Source organism: Rosa chinensis, chromosome 4 (genome assembly GCF_002994745.2).
Source record: "Rosa chinensis cultivar Old Blush chromosome 4, RchiOBHm-V2, whole genome shotgun sequence".
NCBI classification, from domain to species: domain Eukaryota; kingdom Viridiplantae; phylum Streptophyta; class Magnoliopsida; order Rosales; family Rosaceae; genus Rosa; species Rosa chinensis.
The window spans coordinates 26,213,202-26,236,569 of NC_037091.1; the positions used below are offsets into that span (position 1 = coordinate 26,213,202).

Here is a 23,368-nt window from a genome sequence, read left to right on the forward strand (position 1 = left end):
CTTTGCTTCATTCTAATCTCTCCCGTAATACAACCAGACAATGTATGAAATCCAAGGAAGATTTTTCTTTCATATTTTGATATTTCTCTTTTTTCTTCGATAGCCAACATTTCTTTTTTATTCTCCCTTCCTTGAATCAACATTTACAATAGATTTTCCTCACATTTGCTTACAAAAATATATGAGGAGATAAATAGTATTATGACTGATGCAGTATATGAAGCAATAACTATTGATGACTTTGAGAGAGAATATGGAATATGTCATTAGGAAAAGGTTCCCAGTGAACTCTACTTGTTCATTATTGGCTAATTAGTATTTTTTTTTCATGTAGGACATGTTAGCTAACTTTCAATTTCAATGTGAATGATGACCTCTATTTCAGTGTGAATATGTTATTAGGAAAAGGTTCCCAGTGAACTTTACTAGTTCATTATTAGCTACCTAGTACTTGAACCATTTTCATGAGTATATTCCTCTGTTTCTTTGTACTGTTTGTCGCATCAAATATTCCTACCTACAGTTAAATTAGGGTTCTTAGGAAGAAAAGATTAGTCAGAAACTAAAAATGATCAAAATGACTCAGGAAAATACTTACCTGGTCACATTCTTACATCCAATAAACCATGCCATCAAATGCCAAGGTCGCTACCTAGTAGGGCATATTATATTAACTACGTACAAAGAAGAAGGTTAATATTGTGTCAACATTACTGATTACCTCATGAAAAATCTAAATCTAATTCACCATAAATAGTAGTTGTTTAGAATTATGCTTTGTTCAAGTCTAAATTTTTTGAATTGCATTGTTTGACAGCCTATATTGGTATGCTTTGTTCAAGTCTGCACACTTTGAGATTATTTGTGATAAGTATCTTTGCTTAATCTGATTTTGATTTTCTTTTTTTTGCTTTTGGTTCAAGAGAAACTTGAGAAGCTTGCATGAAAGGTATGACCGCTCTGTAAATGTTCATATATTTTGAGACTTAGGCAATCTTATATGGTCTTTAGTGGTCAGATTTTACCAATCACCTTATTTTTTATTTGCATTATGATTTTGGTTAGGGAAAATTATCCTTATTGGACAAATGGTAAGTGGCCGAAAGGGTCCTTGCTAAATAAGCAGGGACGGATTTTGATAATTTGTATAGATTAGCAAAGCTTTTGAGTCGATGTCATCATGACCACTCTATAATTGAGGCTCTTCTAGACAATTATATTAATGAGGAGCATGTTTTTAGAGTTAGAGATAGGAATATGTTTCTTGGTTTAGAAGATGTACTCTATATTACTAGGCTTAAGATAAGTGAGAAGTTAGTGTTGAAGGAAAAATCGGTGATCGATGGTGACCAAAAGAATGATGAAAACGTCATGGTAAGAGAGGGTTGGGTATAGTGCCTACTAGCCGCATGAAGCGAAAATCTTATGTTGTTGAGTTCTCTTGGTTGAGGGAAAAATTTCAAACTATACCTTAAAATGTAGAGCCAAATACATTGGCCATTCATGTTGCCATCTTGTGCCTCTACATTATAGGCACGGTAATACTACCCACTGATGATCACAAGTACGCAAACTTGTGCTACTTGAAGAGTGTGTCTAGGGGAAAACTTAGGGAATCTGCATGGCGAGTTGCAATCCCCGCCCGCATGCACTATTATATAGTGCGTTATAGAAATGTGGAGCAAAAGAATACTATAGGTGTACACATGTTCATGCTCATGGAGTGGGCGATCGAGCATATCCCTAGCTTTGCTAAGGAACTCTTCCGGCCGACTTCCATGTTCTTGATTATCTTATACAGTTTCCATTGTCTTCTGGTTGGACACCATTGATTTCCCCAAAACTAGAAAATAAGCACATAAAAAAGAAATACCAGCTGCACTTGGATCATTTTTGGGATGACGAGCATAATCAGGTACACTCGTTCACATACCCCTCAACTTTTGCATATTAATTGCCTTTGTTTACTAAATGTCTTATTGTTCTTACAAATATATGTATTCTATAGTTTACTTGGCTGCCTTATAATAGGCTGCCTGCGAGCTTCTTTTCCAAAGATCTATCGGACCAGTTATGGCTGGAGAGGTACAAGGGGGTTTTGACTCATCAGATGTACATACAGCCCATTTTAAACCAACATCCCTATCTTTCCCCAAATCAACTTGGGCTTAGAGAGGCCGATGTGAATCATATAGGACCCTTGCTTTCAAATTGCAAGAGAATTCGAACTTGGGACAAACATATCAAAGCGTGGGATAAGGCACAGCACATCTTGGTGAAGGAAGGCAGACCCCTTGAGTTTTATCAAAGGAAGAGAAGATTGGGTGTAGGTAAGTTACAGACTAACTTATAGATCTCCAATTGTTATATTCTTTCACTTTTTGGGTAACAACTAATTTGCTTTTTTTTTTTTTGTTATATATATAGTTATTTTCGTCCACATTGTCTGATGTAACTACTTGACTTGTTGCCATTTTTCAATTGTAGATGGTGGCTCTGTAGAGCTACCGGCTTAGTAGCCTGGCCTACAGTGGGATTCGCAGTTATCCTTGCAACAGGATCAGTAGCATTCCTCACATCATGATTCCGGGTATCATTCGCTGAATTTCATGTAGCCAAATCTACAGCTGCTAGATCCCCTATTGCAGGATTCCCCATCGCATGATGAGCGGTTAGGTGATCATGATGGGCTGCCAGATTTCTAGCCTCATGATCATGTATAGGATTCGCCACTGCCATCACCGTCAAAGTCGTTGTCGCCTTTGCCGCTGCCACGTTATAACCTTCACTTTACCATTAGGACTCTAGATTATAACACCTCTTCCAAGAAGTCGCCTGTGCGAAGGAAATTATATAAGCCTATTTTCGCTCTCAAGGGAAAGCCTCTCTATAAGCAAACTCTTTAGGGGTGTGTATATTGTAATAACAAGTTAAGTTGGTTTATCTATGGACTTTGGTTCATCTATGATATTTGGGATTGTAACAAGATGTATGATTAGTTAGCCAAACATCACCAAGTCGACCTACAGGTTGTGACAGTGACATGCCCAGTTACTTGAGGCCTGACTTGAGGTATTTACAGTGATGTGGCCAGAGACTTGAGGCCACCCATTGCGAGTTTGAAAGCTTAGTTCCCAAGTTACCAATAGAGCACACTAATTTAGTAACATACAGCTAGTTCATGCAGATAGTTCAAATCATGATGCTCACTCTATATAAATAAAACAAAACAAATCGTCATGAACAAATGTCAAAATTTTGACCCAGACGTTTGCTTTTATGGCTCTATATCCTAACCAAACATCTAACCCCATTCAAAAAGAAACCCTACACAGTTTTCCACACAAATTGTTGAACAAACTCCTACACCAACACACATAAAGACCTTATTGAAATATTCTTCGACCAAAAGAAAAAGAACACACAAAAAGGTCCCTTAAGCCTCTCATTATTAAATTAACCTATTCTTTAAAAAAAAATTTTACCTTGCTATTGCCCCTTAAATATTGGCTCATCAAACACAAAAATGCCTTAAGGAGAATGCTTTTCCCAATAATTATTTTAATTCAGATATACATGCAAATGTAGATTTATACTTGCACCACTTTGAACGTGCTTTGAACGGGTTTTTCCTCTCCCCATTTGAAAGGGAATTTATTGCCTTAAAAAAGATGGATTCTTTATCCCCTTGAAGTGATCTCTACCTTGTCTCTGTTGAGTTTCCAGGTTGGACCCCTAAAACTAATCGCCACATGGTACGTTTTGTTTTGTTTTGTTTTCTGATTAAATTTCCAGTTTGTTTGGTTTCCCTGTAGAATTTTCTCTATATTGCTAAATGTACTTGAATTGCTATTGTCCAAGAATTTTAGGGCATTTGAAGTGTTTAAGGGACTGTCAGTCTGATATTTTGTGCTATTAATTATTTAATTAATTATATCATTGTTTGTACCCATGATGGGCATATCATCTACGTACAAACATATAATGACACATGCATTTATTTTGATAATTTTTCACATATACACAAATTTTTCACATATAATGGGCATATCAAATTTATTTATTTTGAATCCATACGAAAGGAATGCATTATCAAATTTTTTGTGCTATTGTTTGGCTGCTTGTTTTAACCCATATAAAGACTTCACAAGTTTACGAACTTTTCACTCTTGACCTTTAACCATGAAGCCATCCGGTTGTTCCATACACACTTCTTCCTCTAATTCACCATTTAAAAATGTAGTTTTTACATCCATTTGGTGAGTTTCCAAGTTAAATATGGTTGTTATTGCAATTAGCATTCTTAAGGAAGTGATTCTAGAAGCAGGTGCATATGTATCAAAGAAATCTTGGGCTTCTTTTTGACAGTATCCTTTGGCTACTAAATGAGCCTTGTATTTTTCTATAGTACCATCAAGCTTTAATTTCTTCTTGAAAATCCATTTAAAACCATTTGGTCTACTACTAGGAGTTAAGTCTACCAAATGCCATCTATTATTATGCATGATGGATTCCATTTCACTATTAATTGCTTCCTTCCAAAAAGAAGCTTCTGGAGATGCCATAGCTTCCTTATAGGTTTGTGGTTCTCCTTCGGTTATATAGGACAAGAAATCAGGTCTGAAGTCTTTGGCAATTCTAGCCCTCTTACTTGCTCTCCTAGGTTCATTTTCTTCACTTTCTTGAGAACTAGAAGATGAACTATGTTTATTTTGTTGAACACTAGAAGATGTGCCTTGGTCCATATTACTGATATCTCAATCTATTATGTGCATGTTGCTGCTTCTATTTTCTTTGTATTGGAATATATGTTCGAAGAACTCAGCTTCATCACTTTTAATAATTGTGTTAACTTGCATATCAGTAATATCAGATTTAAAAACTGAGAATCTAAATGTCACACTATTCTAGGCATAGCCAATAAACACACATCTATAGTTTTGTCCAAGCTTTGCTCTCCTTGGAAGAGAAACTCGAACCTTAGCAAGACAACCCCACACTTTCAGCTTTTTATATGGAGTTTTTCCTTTCCAAACTTCATAAGGAGACCTATTTGTCTTCTTATGAGGAATTCTATTTTAAATTTCATTTGCAGTAAGTAGAGCATCACCTCACAGATTACGTGGAACACAAGAACTATTGAGCATGGAACTGATCATTTCTCTAAATGTTTGATTTTTACGTTCTGCAACTCCATTTTGTTGTGGCGTGTATGGTGTAGTTGTTTGATGAACCATTCCATGTGAAAAAATCCAAAAATGCAATGGATTCATATTCTTCATCTCTATCAGATCTTATGATCTTGATTTTCTTATCAAGTTAATTCTCTACTTCATTCTTGTATTGTTTAAACATGTCCAAGCCTCATCTTTGCTATGAATCAAGTAAACATAGCAGAATTTGTAGCAATCATATAATAATTTTTCCCACCATGAGTAGGCTTTGCCTTAAAGTCAGAAAGGTCTGTACGTATTAAACCTAGTACTTCATTCGATCTTTCTATAAATTTGAAAGGCTGTCTTACAAACTTGGATTCTGTGCAAATTTCACAATTATGTTGATCATTGCCATTAGATTTGCACTTTGGCAGCAATCCTAAATCAACCATTCTTTTCAATGAATGATAATTTACATGGCCTAATCTAGCATGCCATAATTCAAAGGACCAGCAAGTAAAAGCCTTATTTATTTAATTAGTAGTAGTAGTAGTACAACCATCAGTAGACATAGCATTCAGTTTGAAGAGTCCATTAGCTAGGTAACTCTTCCCTACAAACTATCCACCCTTAGTTATTACAACTTTAGATTCAAAAACAAGTTTAAATCCCTTATTTACTATAATAGGACTACACACAGGAATTTGCTCCAGTGCCTGTCAACCATGTCTCAAAAGGAGAATGATGAGATGTCATAGTAGTCAGCTAAGAAGATTGAATAAGATCCTCATAAGAAAAATTGAGGTGGTTTAAGCAGTCAATAACAGAGTGTTCAGTGGAGGAGAAAATTTGACATTGAATGCGCTCAGTATTGAAAAATGAGTTATAACTGTTTGGAAAGATACACGAGACCCAGAGGGGGAGGATGAGCCATGAAAAAAGTACCACGCCCTTAGGAGTGAGAAGATCTTAAACTTGTGACTTCAAATGAAGAATTGTCAAGTTGTCTGTAATGGAATTAAGCTTGTCTTGAAAATCAGAAATGGACATGGTACCTCTAGATGTACAAAGGAGATCAGCTTAGAGTTTAAGAACTTAGTGTTAGGATTGAGAAGCGAAGGGTTTTGCCAAAGCAATCCACATAGCATGAGAGGAGGTGGAGCGCACAATGGTTAAGAGGATTTTGGAAGAGAACAATTGATTCAATCATGTAGAAGACATTGTTTGAATTCCAGATTAACTTGATCAGTGAATTTGTCGTCTTTGTCTTTGAGAAAGCAAGAGGACATTGGTTAGTTCGATCAACAAAACCCCAAAGCTTTTGACTTTTCAATATGGGTGATTTATGCAAGCCATAATGGATAGTTTGTGCGGTTAAGTTTGATAGTGAGGAAATTGGTAACAAAGGTAGAATTTTCTGTGGTGGAAGATGAGGAGACCAATAGAGAGAAGTGTGTAATTGAGGGAGAGAAAAAAACTACGCTCTTGATCCCATAAAGAACAGAAGAGGAATTGAGAATAATCAGTTTGTATTCGATAATTTTCTTTACAAATGATTCCTAGCTTTATAGAAGAGCTGTATTCTTTGTACAGTAAGAACTAAATGCTTGAATTACATAATACATGGAATTGAAAGCATATACATTTATTACAATAAATGGATAAAAGTCAGCAAATCAATACTCTTCAATTTGTAATAAGACATTGGTATAGGCATCGTTGCTTTCAGAGAAAGCATGATGAGAAGGAAGATGGAGATTATTGAAGGTGGAGCTAGTCATGCGCCGTTCTTGGAGGTGCATGTCAAGGAGAGGTTTATGTGTAATAAATATATATATATATATATATTTATATATGTGGTGGAGGTAAAAAATAGAGGGAGTAAACAAGAAGAAAAAAAAATGAAGGGAGGTCCAAAAACAAAACTTAGAGGTCCGACTAGAATCACCCTATTATAATAGCCCACCTTAGATTTAAAAAATAAAAAAAATATTTAAACCTCTTATACATTTTATTTTAGTTAAGTACTAGGTAACTAGAGACCTTTTTGCATTCAATGTCTCTATGTCATGTTCTAGAAACCAAGCCTCTTCACAACTATGAAATGACAGCTAAAGCTGTTGAACATTATGCTTTCGTTTCATTTTATTTTTCTATGTAATGTTTAGCCTTGGGATGAAGGAAGAACGAATAATGATGAAGGCAAAGTACGAAAAAGTACAACTTTCCAACATATATAACTTCGACTCTTCGTAAACTTCAGAGAAACAAAAGATAAAAACTCTTTAGTGTTCAAACCCTATATCTTCCTCTATGTCCTCATCTCGTTAAGCTTCAATCCTCATTTCTCTTTCTATTTCCGACATCAAACAAATTTTTAGGGAACAAAAAATAATTTAAATACTCAATATTCAAATCTTGGATCTGCCACTACACCTAACAAAAAAATAAAAACATTGGAGTGCATGATTAAAATGTAACATGATATGATGATGAAGCCAAAACAACTTTCACATCATGACGATGAAATACAACTGCTTTCACATGTACAAAGTTACTTGTGAGATGAGGATCTTCAAACTAGACAAAACATATTGCACCCATGGATGCATAGCTAAATTCAGACCAAGCTTAATCAAGATCTCATTGACCACCATATGACTCACAGGGAATTGTGTTACCAACTCACCATCCCTCAATGGTTGTAGTTTCACCTTGTATAAATGTCATAGTTCGCTCGCATCACCTCTATCTCCTCCTCAATCATCAATTGCATGGGCTCTTGACGCTTGCCCATCCACCTTGCTAGAAATGTCATAACTTGTCCATCCACCATAACCCAACTTATGGGAATCGCTTCAGGAATATGAGAATCCATCTCTGATACACTCAAAGTGAGTGCCAATTTAAACTCTACATCGAATAGTAGTATAGAATAAGTAGGGTATCATTCTAAGCCAGGGATTGAGGGTGCTCCTGTCATTTAAACGTCAAATAAAGAAGAATTAATTACAAGTATACAATATGTATGAAAAATTACAAAATATTAAGGAGATTTCAAAAGTATTTGTATTTCTAATCTAATTAAACTAACTACATTAATCGATTCAAACCATGAATTAAGATAGATAAGGGGGAATGAAATATGTATGATGAAGTTAATAATCATTAACACAAAAACGAGTTTTCTAATCATAGATCACGGATCAAAACATGTGAATGAAGAAATCTATCAAGAACAAAGATGAACGCATACAAAGTTTTTTTTACTTTCCTTAATTAAATTAACTAGATGAACGCACTATAGTTAACCCTATTAAACATGCAATGCTAGTCATAGGACGCTACTCACTAACAAAACATATTTAACACATTAAACACTTAGAAAGTTTGATTGATTTAAGCCAAAACTGTAATGCCCCGTACCTACTAGTTACTTTTTACCGTGGTTGACTGAGGATTGACTTTTTCTTTAGTTCGGTAAATTAGGAAATTTATTTGAGATTGTCGTAGAATACGAAAAATCGAGTTCGTGGACACAAAGTTTGTTTCGATGGGAGTTTTTACGGGGAAGTTGTGATTTAAGTGTTTAAGGTATTTTTCCTTTAAAATTATTGGTTTTGTTTAAAGAAAAGGGAAATAGGATTATTAAAAAGGTGAGAGAGAGAGAGAGAGATCGGGAGAACCCGATATCGACCCCCCCCTGTTTTTGCTTTCTCTTCTTTCCGTCTCTGCGCACCTGGAACCAACTTCCGGCCGATTCCCCACCTCCGGACGTCGTTGGGCTCGTCTCCGACCACCACAGCCTCCTCTCCTCATCCTCTGTCATCTCAGGTAAGTGCTTTTTACTGGGTAGCCTGGATTTGTTTGATTTTGGGGGAGGGGTGCCGTCGGGTTTGATAACTCCGGTTGGGTTTCCGATTTCCGGAGGTCTCCGGTCGGAAATCCTTGTGCTTTTGGGTCGCTGGGAAGGATGGAACACTTTATCAACCTCCTTGTAGCTTGATTTGGCCGGAGGAGGTGGTAGGGTTGATGAACAGTGGCGGTCGGGTTTTATTTTCCGATTTGGGTTGAATTTTCGACCATTTCTGCCTAGTTTCAACTATTGTTGCAGGGTTGAAGATTGTTGAATTGTTTTTAAGCTAGTTAACTGTTTGTGAGGGTTGTTTTTTGTTGGAAATTGTCGACTGTAGCAGCTTTAGAAATGGTTGTGTGTGTTATGGAGTTGATTTTGGATTTGTCATGTTTATAGTGTTGGGTGAAAACTCTTGGAAAAAGGGCTATTATGAATTGTTGTTAGGAAGTAGAGAGAATTTGAGATTGTTGGAGTTGAAATTGTGAACTTGAAAAGGAGAAAAATTAAGAATGAATGTGGAAATTTTTGGAAAGGATTTATATTATAAATTGGTGGAAATTTGTGATTAACGGATGCTTATTCCGAGGGGAATGGATTGTTTTGAGAGTATTTCATTATATGGTTAATTATATCCTATTCTATTGTGACAGGACGTACTGAGCCCTCGAGCGAGGACGATACAGGCAGGCAGCAGGGTTAGCTGCGGGATTCATTTGTGAGTGGACCCTTATTTTATTTATATAATGCATGCAGCATGGTATTAAATTTTGAAATGGATTGTTATTTGAGTAACTGTGATTTTTATGGAAAGAAAAGGATTTAAAAAGGAAGCAGTTGACAAGGAGGCCAGTTTGGCGCATGCGTATCTTACCTAGTTGGCAGTCCCTTCTAGGTAATAGTTGGGTTGGCAGTCCCTTCCAGACTATAGCTCGGTTGGCAGTACCATCCGATGCGTCATCTGGTTGGCAGTCCCTTCCAGATGACTTGAGATAGTTAGTCGGCAGTCCCGTCTACTACCTGTGGCTAGTTGGCAGTCCCAACTAATCACCGCCTCCTACTCCGGTTGGCAGTCCCTTCCGATGCGTCATCGGGTGGCAGTCCCTCCCCGATGGCATGAGATGCCTAGGAAGCAGTCCTTCCTAGTCATCAAATGAGTTTCTTGGAAAAAGAGTGAGTTGGAAATTTTTATAAAGTCTCGCTGCATGTTTGTTTTGTTGGAAAGAGAAATGGGAAAGCATACCACAAATTGTTTGATTCTTGTTTCGGTTTTGTCCACTCACTCTAACGGATTTTATATGTTTTCCCTTGGGCCCTTCGTTTTCAAACGCCCAGATTTCAGATTAGCAGAGATCGAGTCCAGGCTTAAAGGACCTTGGAAATCAGCGCTTCCGTTTTTGTCCGTAGGTTATTACTTAACCTACCTTGTATGATATCGGCTTAGTTTAGGTGTTGCTCTGATAATCCTTTTCCTTTAATTTGATGGATGTTGTTGTTCGGATTGTTGTTGCTTACGGAGGTTATGTTGGGATTTGAACTTTCCGGATGTAATATATGTGCTTGGGTTGTAAATATGATATTGTAGGTTGAGTAGAAGTTAATGTTGTAATCATGTCCAGGTTTGTGAAGTTTTTGGGTAGCCCATATTTAGGGGAGGTTCTGCCGAATTTTCAGTAGGATTTCGCTTAACGTGGGCCCCGCAGACTCGTATCCAGGTAATTGGGGTGATTCCTGGGTCGGGTCCTGTCAGTTGGTATCAGAGCACTAGGTTATTAGATTCTGTGGCCGATATCTTCTTATAGTTGTCTTACATGCTTGATAGTATTCAGTACCTCCCGAGTGATGGCCCGACTGCAGCGGTTCCCCATCATATACTCTTCGGTGCTGATGTACCAATCAAGTATGTAAGATAGTTGTGGTTGGTATAAATATCTTGGTGTAACTCAGTTATGGGAATTTCAGGTGGAATGAGACCCGGACGTAGATCTCGTGCTGGCAGGAACCATTCACCCGCTGGTGAGGGTGATGATGAGCAGGTTCCTCGTGGGTTGTTACGGACCGTGGAGCGGTTGTTTGAGCGTTTTGCAGCGACCCTCCCCAATCCTAGGACTGATTATACTGTGGAGCGTGCCAGACGCCATGGGGCGTATACTTTCTCTAGTGCCCCTACGGAGTCCGTAGCAGGAGACTGGATTACTCGCATGGAGAGAGTATTTGAGTCCTTGGGTTGGCTAGGAGGGTTCCTTTGGCTATTGACCTCCTAGATGGGGATGCATGGTTTTGGTGGCAGGGTACCAGGAATATGGGTTTTGACCCAACTACCATGACTTGGGAAGAGTTCAAAACAGAGTTCTCAAATCGGTACTATAATCAGGCATCCCAGCACCGTCTCCGATTTGAGTTCATGCAGTTGAAGCAGACTGAAGAGATGACCGTGTTACAGTATGAGGAGTGTTTCATTGCTTTGTCTCGGTTTGCCCCTGAGTTGGTGGCGACAGAAAAGTTGAAGGTTGATCAGTTTATCAATGGTCTCCTACCTGTATATCGAGATTGGTTGGCGCCTCACGATTATCCGACTTTTAAGTTAGCAGTGGAGGCTGCTATGAGGTGTGAGGCTAGATATCTGGACGGTTCCCGACCTTTGGAGATTGGTGGTCCCAGTCAGGGGCCATCTAAGAGAATTGCCTCCAGTTCGGGTTCTGCATCGTCATCAGGCAGTAGACCGAGCAGTTCAGATTCTAGCTCTCGTCAGCGCTTCAGGGGATGCTTCAGGAGGCCTGGGCAGACAGGTAGGAGACAGTCCAGGGGTGGCACTGCTAGTTCCAGTGGAGGCTTTGGTAGAGAGGCGATTCCATGAGACTATCCCCAGTTTGCTACTTGTGGTAGACACCATGCAGGCCCGTGTCAGGCAGGTGTGGGGACTTGTTACCAGTGTGGCCAGTGGGGTCACTACAGGAGAGAATGCCCTCAGTTGACCCAGGGAGTCTTCACTACTACTAGTTAGAGTATGGGTCAGACCTCTGTGGGTGCTACTAGTTCGGGTTCTCATGGCAGTTTGTCAGGCAGGAGCAGCACTCAGCCGGGTCGTGGACAGAGAGGGCGTCCAGTGACCCAGGCTCGTCTTCATGCTATGACCCAGCAGGAGGGTCGCACTGCACCGAACGTCATTATGGGTATGTTAATTGTTTTTGGTCAACCAGCTTTCATTTTGATTGATCCTGGAGCCTTTCACTCCTTTATGTCTAAGAGGTTTTCTTTCTTTGCTAATGTGCCCCCATCTCTCCTACTCGGAGAGTGGCATGTTGTTCTACCATCGGGGGAAAGACATAGAATTGAATGGGTACATCGTTTTTGTGGAGTGTTTGTAGAAGGAGTTTGCTTAGAGGCGGACTTGATTCCATTTGAGTTAGTGGAGTTTGATGTAATCCTAGGGATGGATTTCCTTCGGATGCATCATGCCTTAGTGGATTGCTTTTGTAGTACTGTATTATTTCGGAGTCCGGGTAAGCCAGTTGTCACCTTTTATGGTGAACGGGATGTTCTCCCATCTTGCATAATCTCAGCTCTAACTGCTAAGAAGATGTTGAGTAAGGGTTGCCAAGCTTATTTGGCACATGTGGTGAATTCAAATGCCGAAGTTATGGATCTTAGCCAAATTTCTATTGTTGGTGACTATCCTGATGTATTTCCAGAAGAATTACCTGGATTGCCCCCGGTGCGAGATAGACTTTACCATTGATTTACTTCCAGGTACAACACCCATCTCTCAAGCACCTTATAGAATGGCACCGGCGGAACTGAAGGAGTTGTATATATAGTTGCAGGAGTTAACGGATAAAGGGTTTATACAACCTAGTGTATCTCCCTGGGGTGCACCTGTGTTGTTTGTGAAGAAGAAAGACGGTACTTTGAGGCTTTGTATTGATTACCGGAAACTAAACAGGGTGACTATAAGGAATAAATATCCCTTGCCCCGCATTGATGATTTGTTTGACCAGTTGAGGGGTGCTAAAGTTTTCTCAAAGATTGATTTGAGGTCTGGTTATCATCAGTTACGGATTAAAGAGGAGGATGTAGCCAAAACTGCTTTTCGATCACGTTATGGTCATTATGAGTTCCTTGTTATGCCTTTTGGGTTGACTAATGCACCCGCTGCTTTCATGGATCTCATGAACAGGGTGTTTCGCCCGTATCTTGACTGCTTTGTGATTGTGTTCATTGATGACATACTGGTTTATTCTAAAAGTGAGGAGTTACATGCTGAGCACTTGAATATTGTGTTGGAGACTCTACGGCTACACCAATTGTATGCTAAATTCAGTAAGTGTGAGTTTTGGCTTGATCAAGTGACATTTTTGGGTCACGTCATTACAGCTGCTGGTGTTAGTGTGGATCCGCAAAAAGTAGAAGCAGTGTTGAATTGGGAAAGACCTACCAATGTAACGGAAATTCGTAGTTTTTTTGGTCTTGCTGGTTACTATCGACGTTTTGTGCAAAACTTTTCTAGAATTGCCGCTCCTCTTACTAAGTTAACCAGAAAAGGTGTCAGATTTGTTTGGTCTGAGAATTGTGAGCAGAGCTTTCAAGAACTTAAGAGTCAGCTGACTAGTGCTCCAATTCTATCCTTACATGATGATAGTGGGGAGTATGTAATTTACAGCGATGCCTCTAGACAAGGCTGAGGCTGTGTTCTAATGCAGCATGGTAATGTGATTGCTTACGCTTCTAGACAGTTGAAGCCACATGAGTTGAATTATCCCACACATGATTTAGAGTTGGCAGCTATTGTACTTGCTCTTAAGCTGTGGAGGCATTATCTGTATGGAGCCAGATGTCAGATTTTCACTGACCATAAGAGCCTCAAGTATGTGTTTACACAACCGAATTTAAATTTAAGACAACGAAGATGGATGGAATTGATTGAAGATTATGATTGTACCATTGAGTATCACCCCGGTAAAGCGAATGTGGTGGTGGATGCACTTAGTAGAAATCCATCCGTGACCTTGTCATATTTAAGGGCCACTCGAGTACCCCTATTGTCAGAGTTGAGGTCTATGGGGGTTGAGTTATCGGTTGATGAGGTTGGTACTCTGGTGGCTAGTTTTCATGTGAGACCAGCATTCATTGATAAAATACGAGAAGCCCAGCCTCTTGATCCAAGAATATTAAAGAAGGTGTTCGTGGTGGTTGGCAACTTGAGTTTTCTATTCGAAGAGATGGAACATTGATGTTTGGGAAGAGACTTTGTGTTCCTAACGTTGAAGCACTTAAACAAGAAATACTTGATGAAGCTCATAACTCCGCATATGCCCTACATCCTGGTGGTACAAAAATGTATCGGACTCTCAAAGAGTACTATTGGTGGCCAAACATGAAAAGAGAAATTGCAGCTTTTGTGAGTAAATGCCTTGTGTGCCAGCAAGTGAAAGCGGAAAGGCAAAAACCTTTGGGATTGTTGCAACCTTTGCCCATCCCGGAATGGAAATAGGAACATCTCACCATGGATTTTATTTACAAGTTACCTCGTACGCAGGATGGTAAGGATGGTATTTGGGTGATTGTGGATCGACTCACCAAATCAGCTCATTTTCTGGCAGTTAAGGAAACCTTTAGTTTGGACAAATTAGCAAAGTTGTATGTGGACGAAATTGTAAAGCTTCATGGTGTTCCCGAGTCCATTGTTTCTGATCATGATGCTCGATTCACATCAAAGTTTTGGAGAAAGGTTCACAAATTTATGGGAACAGAATTACAATTTAGTACTGCTTTCCATCCTCAAACTGATGGACAATCTGAGCGGACTATACAGACTTTGGAAGATATGTTGAGGGCTTGTTCTCTACAATTTAAAGGAAGTTGGGATAAGCACTTGGCCTTGATGGAGTTTGCATATAACAACAGTTACCATTCAAGTATTGGTATGGCTCCCTACGAAGCTTTGTATGGGAAACAGTGTAGGACCCCCTTGTGTTGGGATGAAGTGGGAGAAAGACAACTTATTGGTCCTGAGATTATTGAAATCACAACAGATAAAGTTAAGGTGATCAGAGAGAGACTCAAGACTGCTCAAAGCAGACAGAAAAGCTACGCAGATAAACGCAGATAAACACAAAAAGGCCTATGATACAATTTACTTGGCATTGCTCGTGCCAAAGCTCCAGCATCGGAATTAAAACTGCAATGTGTCTTGATCGTTTTAATGTTCAGGCTATAAAAGTAGGCTATAATCGAAGAGCTTGCAATAAAATGGTTCTAAAGCTACCAAATTCCCTGAAGCAATGTATTGCTTAAATTCTGAAAAACCCTTTTTGTGTGGTGTTGTGCCTCAAAGAAAACCAAAGAAATCGTGCAAGCTTCATATTTTGTTTGACCCAGAAAGAAAAACTTCATATCAAAAGGAAGAATGTACGATATATTACCAATGTACGATATATTACCCGGGCTGAACTTATGAGCATAACTCCAGTAGGCATCTACCGATCATAAGAAGCTAAACAATATTTACATTGTTTACAAGTTTATAGAGATTATATACACGAGGGCAACGGGGAGCGAAGATAATTCTATTGGGATCATCAGCTGTACAGAATAGAGATGAAGTTCCAAATTCCCACAAAACGAAAGGGAATGTAACTGTTAAATGTAATGTTTATATATGTACACTTGAAATTCTTCCATCACGTCAATCTGCCTAAAACAGGGATCAGGAAGGAGGTGGTGAATGAATGGTATCAGGTAACATGGCTACTGTCACGACGAAGTATTCACAGCCAATAGGGAGACCATATGGGTTTGATCCTGAATTCAAGGCCAACCGGTCAGTCCCTGTGTCAGATGTTAGCTCATGCTCAAGCCGAATTGAAATAGGAGCTGATGGCTTCACAGTCTGGCGTTCAATATGCACAATTTGTCCAACAATGTAGTTAGGTTGACGCGGGAGATGATCTGTAAATAAGGCAACAGATTCAGTAGAGAGATAATAGTTAGAGCAATTTCTATTGATTGCCTCGTAATGCCCAGCAGTGTTGAGAACAAATGCGGCTATCTCATGGACTTCCAAACGGCCAAAAGATATCTTCTCCTTGTTTGCCTGCAGAAAAATTGAAAGTGCAAAACCATTTGTTAACAATAGAGCCATACTAAGTTGATCAGATGTGAGTTCAAGGTAAATCATGTAAATCAAAGGTTTTATCCCCTCCAATGTAACCAATTGTGCTTTATATTTTACAATTCTTATTCTTTTAAGAAAATTACTCCAATTAAAATAATAAGTTACCTGTTTCTCGAGTTGATGCTTTGTGTACAATGTTTTAACCAGATCTTTCTTCTCTTCCAATTCTTTTCTAAGTTGTTCATTTGCCGCTTCAACCTTCGGATACTTGTCAAGCAGTTCTTCACGGTGCCTTGACAAGAAACCAACTCTATCTGCGAGGACCCGGACACACTTCCGAAACTCAAGAGTACCATCATCTTCATTGTCATTGATAGAACTGAAACATAACAAAGCCGAAACAGCTAATATTCATGAGACAGAAGTTCAAAATATTCTTATAATTTCCTTCAGTTAATATAAATGCAAACTGACTGCTAAACCTACAGAAGGCAGAGAAAGGTCGGATGATATGTACTGTTGGATAAGGCATTACTGAAAATAATCGAATTTGTTAAAGGGAAATACTTGTGCATGGCAAACTTACTTTCCCAGAGATTGTGCTAAACTGCGCAAAGACTCAACAAAACCAGTCATTCCCTGGGCATTAACACAGCTCCGAAGCCTTTCAAAAAGGCCACGCATTTTCACAGCAGATGCTCGCAGTGCACTGTACTCTGAGGCCCTACGATCAGCAGCACAAAGATGGGTTTGAGCTTCCTCTCTTGCTTCATGCAAACAGTTCTCCAAGTGAGCACAATTCATCTGGTAAGTACAAAAATAAATACATAATCAGAACATAAAGGATGTCATCAAGAAATACGCACAAGTTGTGAATTATGTGAAATTGGTTAACAGAAGCATCAATAACTCAATCAGACATTGGGGCAGGCATTCATCCAATCAGAGAGAATAGACGAAATTGATGATTTTATCAAGACGATGTATTGAGGGATATCTATGGCCAAAGTACGAAACAAACATTGTATCCGACCCCTCTGCTAAGTCAGCTACTGTTGCATTTCTGTCAAGTTTGAGTCTTCAAGAGGACCTCATACTATTCAGTTTTTGAATGCCTATAATGTTCCATCAGACAAGGTAATGTCATGGTATAAAACGTCTAGCAGTAATGTCATGTTTCTTCTCTGGAAACTAGAGGCCATTTGCTATAACTACTCTGCCAAATTTTACTGGATAAACGTATACGATAAATGAGAAACAGAGTTCATGTATACGATAAATGAGAAACAGACTCCAAATACTGGTTATAGGTTAAAATATTCTCTCTATTTATTTTCCCTTGTAAAACCCTTTAAAAAAATATCAAATCAATAGATACATTATATGAAAATATGAATATCTATGATCAATCAACCCTTTCATCACCCTAGATACTCTGAGGTTGAATACATATGCATAATTGTCAGATCCTCTTTGAGGCCGAAAAAGCACAGGTAACATAATCTAGCACTTTCAAGTTCTAACTTGTAATTTAACAGGTGCATAGCATAATATGTTGGAAAGTAAAAATTGCTACTCAGTTGGTTAACATTCAGGGTGACTTTCATATCAGAGTTGGTCAAGATAAAAGACACAGGTACCTTGTATGTCTCAACTGTAGCTCAATCATACTAGAAATATCATCAAAACCAATCGGTCAAGAAAACAAAAAATCCTTAGAACTCCAAAATCACAAGAATGTAACCACGTATGAATAAAGGGAAAGAAGCCGTGACATCCAACCAAACATGCTTAACTACAGAGTGTGTTTCAAACAAAGAGTGTGAAGGGGCAAGAGAAAGGGAGATTGAAATTGCAAACGAAGAAATGAAGAGTAGTCAGATGTACAGGTTGCAATACCTGAGATTCATCAAGGAGCTTCCTATTTGTGTCCAATTCCCTCTTAAGCATGGCAACATCCTCCATAGAAGCTTTAAGCTTGACCTCTGTTTCATTCAACTGGTTTGACTTGTTTGCAAGTAGAGTTTCCAATTCCAACAACAGCTCAGTACTGACCTTGGTGCCAAAGCCTGGGTCAGCTGCTGTTTCGCAAGGAGACACATTCAGATGTTCAGGCATGCTTTCAGCAGTAGAACTGTGTGTCAGTGACATGCCCAGCTGCCCCACCATTTTTTCTTTTCCATCTTTACCACTGACTAGCAGATCTTCACGATTTAGCTCTTGCATTGATGAATCCATTTGATGATTATGTACGGCAGAAGAGTCCATCATATTTTCATCAGCCCCATCTCGCATTTTATCAGTTTGTGCATTGAAAAGACCCAATTTGGCATCCAAAGAATTTGAGATGCAGGAAACCTCATCCATGGGCTCAGAATTAGATAAGCAAGGCACACGGGCATCTCCTCTACCTAAGACTTCTTGCTTGCAGTTATCAACCTTATCAGACAAAAGGGCAAAATCAGAGGCATCCTCATCATTTGAAAGCTTCTGACCTTGCAAATACTGATCAGATAGTCTCTGTTCCAATTCTTGAATGCGTTTCTCATACGAAAGACACTGCAGCTGCTTCGTCCTAAGCATAGATTGCAAATGCTTTCCATACTCATCTTTCAGGTGCAAGGCTTCAGCTGTTTTCTCTGCAGCATCCTTCAATAAATTATCCATTTTACTGTCATCCAATGATTCAAAGTCTACTTCAGGCCAGAATGAACAAATCACAGCTATTGCAGAAGCCAGTTCAGCTTTCAATTTTGCATTCTCAACTTCTATCTTACTAGTTCCAGCAATCTCTACCAATTCACTGCCTTCAATTAGCTCCTCAGATTTCCCAAGGCTATCCAATGTAAGCTCCTCAGCCTCTGCTGATTGACTGCTTTCATTAGACATAGAATATGAACCTCTAAAAGAACCCTTAGAAGACAGTCCTGCCAAGTAATCAGGTGCATAACGGTCCAGGTCTGAAATGTCAACATCAAGCAAACCAGTATCAAAAGGAGCTATATTGACATCACACTGATTGGGGGTATCATATAAACCCATGGATGCTAATACATCCCTGGGTATGTATGAACTATGAACTTTCAAAAACTCCTCCCGTCTCCTGACCTCAGCCTCCCTCTTTGTTGCAAGCCTCTCAGCTAACTGTCCAGCCATGCCCATGTAGAGCTTTAGGGAAGCCTTTCTTCTTACTATTTCTGCTAGGCAGGCTCTATATGCTGGGCCAATCCCGCGAACCAACTTAATTTCAAAAAACAAATCATCCTGGCGCACCATTGCCTCTCTAAAAACAGGAAACTGTAGCTTTGCATCTTTGATGATATAAGAGATGTATGTTATCTTTTGCATATAATTATGAAGAAACATGTTCATTTTATTCTTTTTATCCTTGCAAAATTCAAGTAGCTTGGAAATTTTATTATCACAAGCCCGCATCCTAGGCAGGTGATTTTTGTCATGGACATCATACATAGGGCCCAAGGCTGAAACCGCATCATGAGGACGAAGTGAGGAAGACAACTGGGAAGACAAGCAATCATCCACAAGTTTCTTGACAGTATTTACATCTTTGCTGCATAGATGAGAATCGTTAACCACATTAACGACATTCTAAAATACAAGTTCATCAGTTCAAGGCAGGGATTTAATATTTAACTTCAGTAGCCAAATTAAAGATGCAAATGTGATTCAAACTTTCACGTAATTGAAGTAGTCAACCCCACCAAACTACTATAAGCTTTGTCCCAAACACAATCTTTTAAGTAATGTTGGAGGGCTCCAAAAGTTCTGAACAGACTCAGGTTTTCAAAGAAATTCAAGCACATATACATACGCAATAATAAACATTTCTGATCCTCGAACAGGACATTGACTAACAGAAAATACTATGACAATTTATTATCCAGTTTTAACAACAAAAAATGTGTATACTAATCAGTCTGGTTCTGTAAAGAAGGATAACAGACAAGTAATGCTCATATGTTAACTTCCAAACTAAATCTGGAATCACCTCCATAAAATGTGATGGACAATACAAATGCAGCATAGGACATTAACTGGCATAACTCATGGAACTCTGTTGTCAGTTCCCAGAAACATATAGAAATCAAACACAATGGAGGCCCGAAACAATTTATCAATCTCCCAACCATTCATAAAAGGAAACTGGACAGAGACAGACAACTAAAAAGACAATATATTAGATTGATACAATATTTTGGCAATAATTGAAAGGAAACTAACCTCAATGACTGCATTATACTCTTCTGCTCGTTAATATGTCGTTGGTGCTCCTTAATTGTCAGTTCCAAATCCCTAATAGGCAGAGGTGCCGTGTTAGAAAACAATTCCTCAACTCTCCGCTTCACCTCACCAAACATCTGCTTGAACTGTGAAACCTTATTCTCAAACAGTTTATGGGAACTCGTACAATTCTCCCCCACTTTCCTCAGGTTCTCGTCCTTTACAAAATCCGACAAGCATTTACGGTTGGCAGTTTGTAACGCAGGATGAAGCTTGATGGATCTCAGTTTTTCCACATCCCTCCCCAGATTCACCAAAAGATCAGAATGAATTCGATGCTGCTGTGAATATCGCTTCATGAATTCTGTATAGTTCTGGTTTATCATCCTATAGTATTGATCCAAATTACCCTTGGCAACCTCCACCGCCCTCTGTTGAACCTTTTGCTCCCTCAAAAGCCTCTCGCAATTGTCATATTTCACTTGGGTTCGACTGTAAATCGCATGACCCTTGTGGTAATGAAACCTAAATTCCCTTTCATAAGAAGGCAAGGCTTTCAAAGCAGGATCTGAGGCATCGTCCAAAGGATGACGATCGTGTGAAGCCGAGGGTGATCGAGGTTCGGCGATGTCAAGAATATCAACATGCTCAAGCGGAGGCGGGGATGAATGTGTCTGCAGCCTCGCTTTATTGAATATAAACACTTCCTCTCCATCAGCTGGAAGCTTATAAGCAGAGAGCGGGCGCTGCGGCTCAAGCTTCATATCGGAACACAGAACGAGCTGGTCATTGATATTAATATCAGAGACTGATTCGATATAGCGCATAACCGCCTCTACCGGTGTGGTTTCTTCACAATCAAGCTCAAATGAGTGCCCATTCTCAGCAACATGAACCAAAAGCTTGCCCTGATGAACCAAGCCTTGGGTGATACTTGAACTCATCTTATCCAAATCTCCACCACAAGCACCCCAGGCAACACAATCAAACAGGCAATGAAATTTCTTCCCCCCCAAAACCACTTCAATGAAAAATCCCCAATTTTTTTTGAGATAAACCCCCAAATTATCACAAACCCACCGCCAGGTTCGCAAACCCTAATCAACACCAGCTGACAATGAAATCCACAGAAAAGCCCCAATTTTCAAGGACCCACCACCACAGTATCTGCGACCCCAAATCCCTAGAGACAGTTTCTCCTTAAATCCCTCACCAATCACGCCCCCCAGAAAACAAGTGGAAAACGATTTTGACACAAAAGGGTTTCGGCAAGAAAGATAATAATCGAAAGCGATTACGTGAAGAGGAGGACCCTTCAGCACGAGTTTTCCACGAAACCCCTTTCGATATATTTCTTTTGTTTCATTAAGAGTATAGGCAGCAGCAGCAGCAGTCTACCGTCTACGTTTTCTCTAGCTTTTCCTTCTTCCACAAATTTTATTTTTTGTCTTGCTTTCTCTCTTCCTCGTTTTTTCTTTATATAAACAAAACAACGAAGCTTCTGAGGGAAGCAACCACCGCTAGCAGACTCTCTCTCCTCTCTGTCTCTTCTCTCTTCTCTCTCTCTCAAAGTACGTACAGAAAGCGAAGCAAGCAGCCCTATATCGCTTATCGCACCAAATAAATTTGGGAGAAAAAATCAAATATGGGGGCTTTACCCAACATTTTCTGTGCAGAAATGGATTTTTTTTTTTTCAATATTTGTAAAAATAAACTCTTGTTTAGACCAGTAGTCTAAAGTCCATATTATCCTTAATGAAAGACTTATTTTGTAGGGCTGAACACGGGCCGAGTCTGTATAAAAAAATTTCAAGAACCGACTTGAGCCTGAAATTTTTGTGTCGGGCTCAAAGAGACGTGTTCAAGGATGAGGATAGCTCGGACCAAATTGAAACAGATCAGTCTCTCGAGCTTTTTTAAGCATCATACAACTGTGTTATTGACAGCAGAATCATATATAATAATGTACCCACGTGGGGCTGACAAAAAAATTATCACCTTAACAATTCAACCTTTTTAAAGACAATTAAGCTCAATGGAAAATGAACGGGGCACAGATGAACAGAACACCCTTAGCGTCAAATTCTTCAAACATCTTCTGAGGAAGGTGCATCTACCAAGAGCAGATTACTACGTTCCTCAGCAATGTCTTCCATCTTGTTTGTTTTAGCATTACCAACACATGCATCTTCATTCATCATCAGCACGGCTGCAACATCATCTTGCCTTATCCCTTTAAGAATCTAGGGAACTCTACTCCTACGTGGCTTTGGTCCTTTAGTCTTGTAAGCAGTCTTGTTATTACTGCCCTTTGGTTTACCCCGCTTTTTCGTTGGAGACAAGTTGATGACCCCGTTGACATTGGGCAACTCAAGGCCACCTTCAACATCTAGAGAAGTATCCACAAAATCCTTAGCCATCCTTGCTTTCTTACTTCCCTGGCCAAAATTATTCATAGAATGCAATCGAACTCCCAACACACTAGGTTGTTCAGGTACAGCCTTCACAACCAGAGTGGTGGACTCCTCCGCCACCGGTGCCCAGCTGGAGATAGCCTGCAGATCTGAAAGAGAGAATCTCATATTCTTGAACAGAGATGTGAGAGCCGAAGAATTACCTGTACCTTAGAAGTTAGGAGCAAACAAACCCCTAGAGTTAGGGCTTGCCCTAGAATTAGGGCATGAATGGATCAATGTATGTTCGCCTCCTACCTTAAAGCTCGCGCCCTTACCACGGCCTACTTCGGGTCCCTTTGAATTACCCACCGCCGGACTGGGATTCGGCGCCACCACCATGGCCGCTTCCAGGATGGGAGCCTCATCTGCAATCCCTAACGAAACCCTAGGCCGTGCAACCCTAGGGCTTCATAGATGTGATCCAAAAGCATAGATCCGGGTCGGATCCAGCCATAGTCCCTAGGAAGCCACCTGTTCTGGTCCCCTAGTCGTCGCTGATGCCTACGCTTTGGCCGCTTGTGTCACCAGAAAATGATCGCAGTTGTCA

The 23,368-nt window shown here is 39.6% G+C and overlaps 1 protein-coding gene across 1 annotated transcript; it reads right to left on the bottom strand.

Annotated features, from left to right (window-relative positions):
• Nucleotides 1-15,455: 15,455 nt before the first annotated feature.
• Nucleotides 15,456-21,984, bottom strand: LOC112196728 (autophagy-related protein 11). The gene is made up of 5 exons (XM_024337135.2): nt 20,366-21,984; nt 18,023-19,694; nt 16,710-16,927; nt 16,289-16,502; nt 15,456-16,102 (listed from the first exon to the last, which is right to left on the bottom strand). The coding sequence occupies exons 1-5, from the start codon at nt 21,307-21,309 to the stop codon at nt 15,716-15,718; spliced, it is 3,435 nt and encodes a 1,144-aa protein (XP_024192903.1). The 5' UTR covers nt 21,310-21,984; the 3' UTR covers nt 15,456-15,715.
• Between the last annotated feature and the right edge of the window lie 1,384 nt (nt 21,985-23,368).

What these genes read in the sequence shown, in the direction of transcription:
- LOC112196728 (XM_024337135.2), bottom strand. Translation starts at nt 21,309, where the DNA reads ATGAGTTCAAGTATCACCCAAGGCTTGGTTCATCAGGGCAAGCTTTTG. An exon ending in AGTATAATGCAGTCATTGAG is followed by an intron (nt 19,695 to 20,365) that starts GTTAGTTTCCTT and finishes TCATCTATGCAG; the next exon opens with CAAAGATGTAAATACTGTCA. An exon ending in TTAGCACAATCTCTGGGAAA is followed by an intron (nt 16,503 to 16,709) that starts GTAAGTTTGCCA and finishes GTTATGTTTCAG; the next exon opens with TTCTATCAATGACAATGAAG.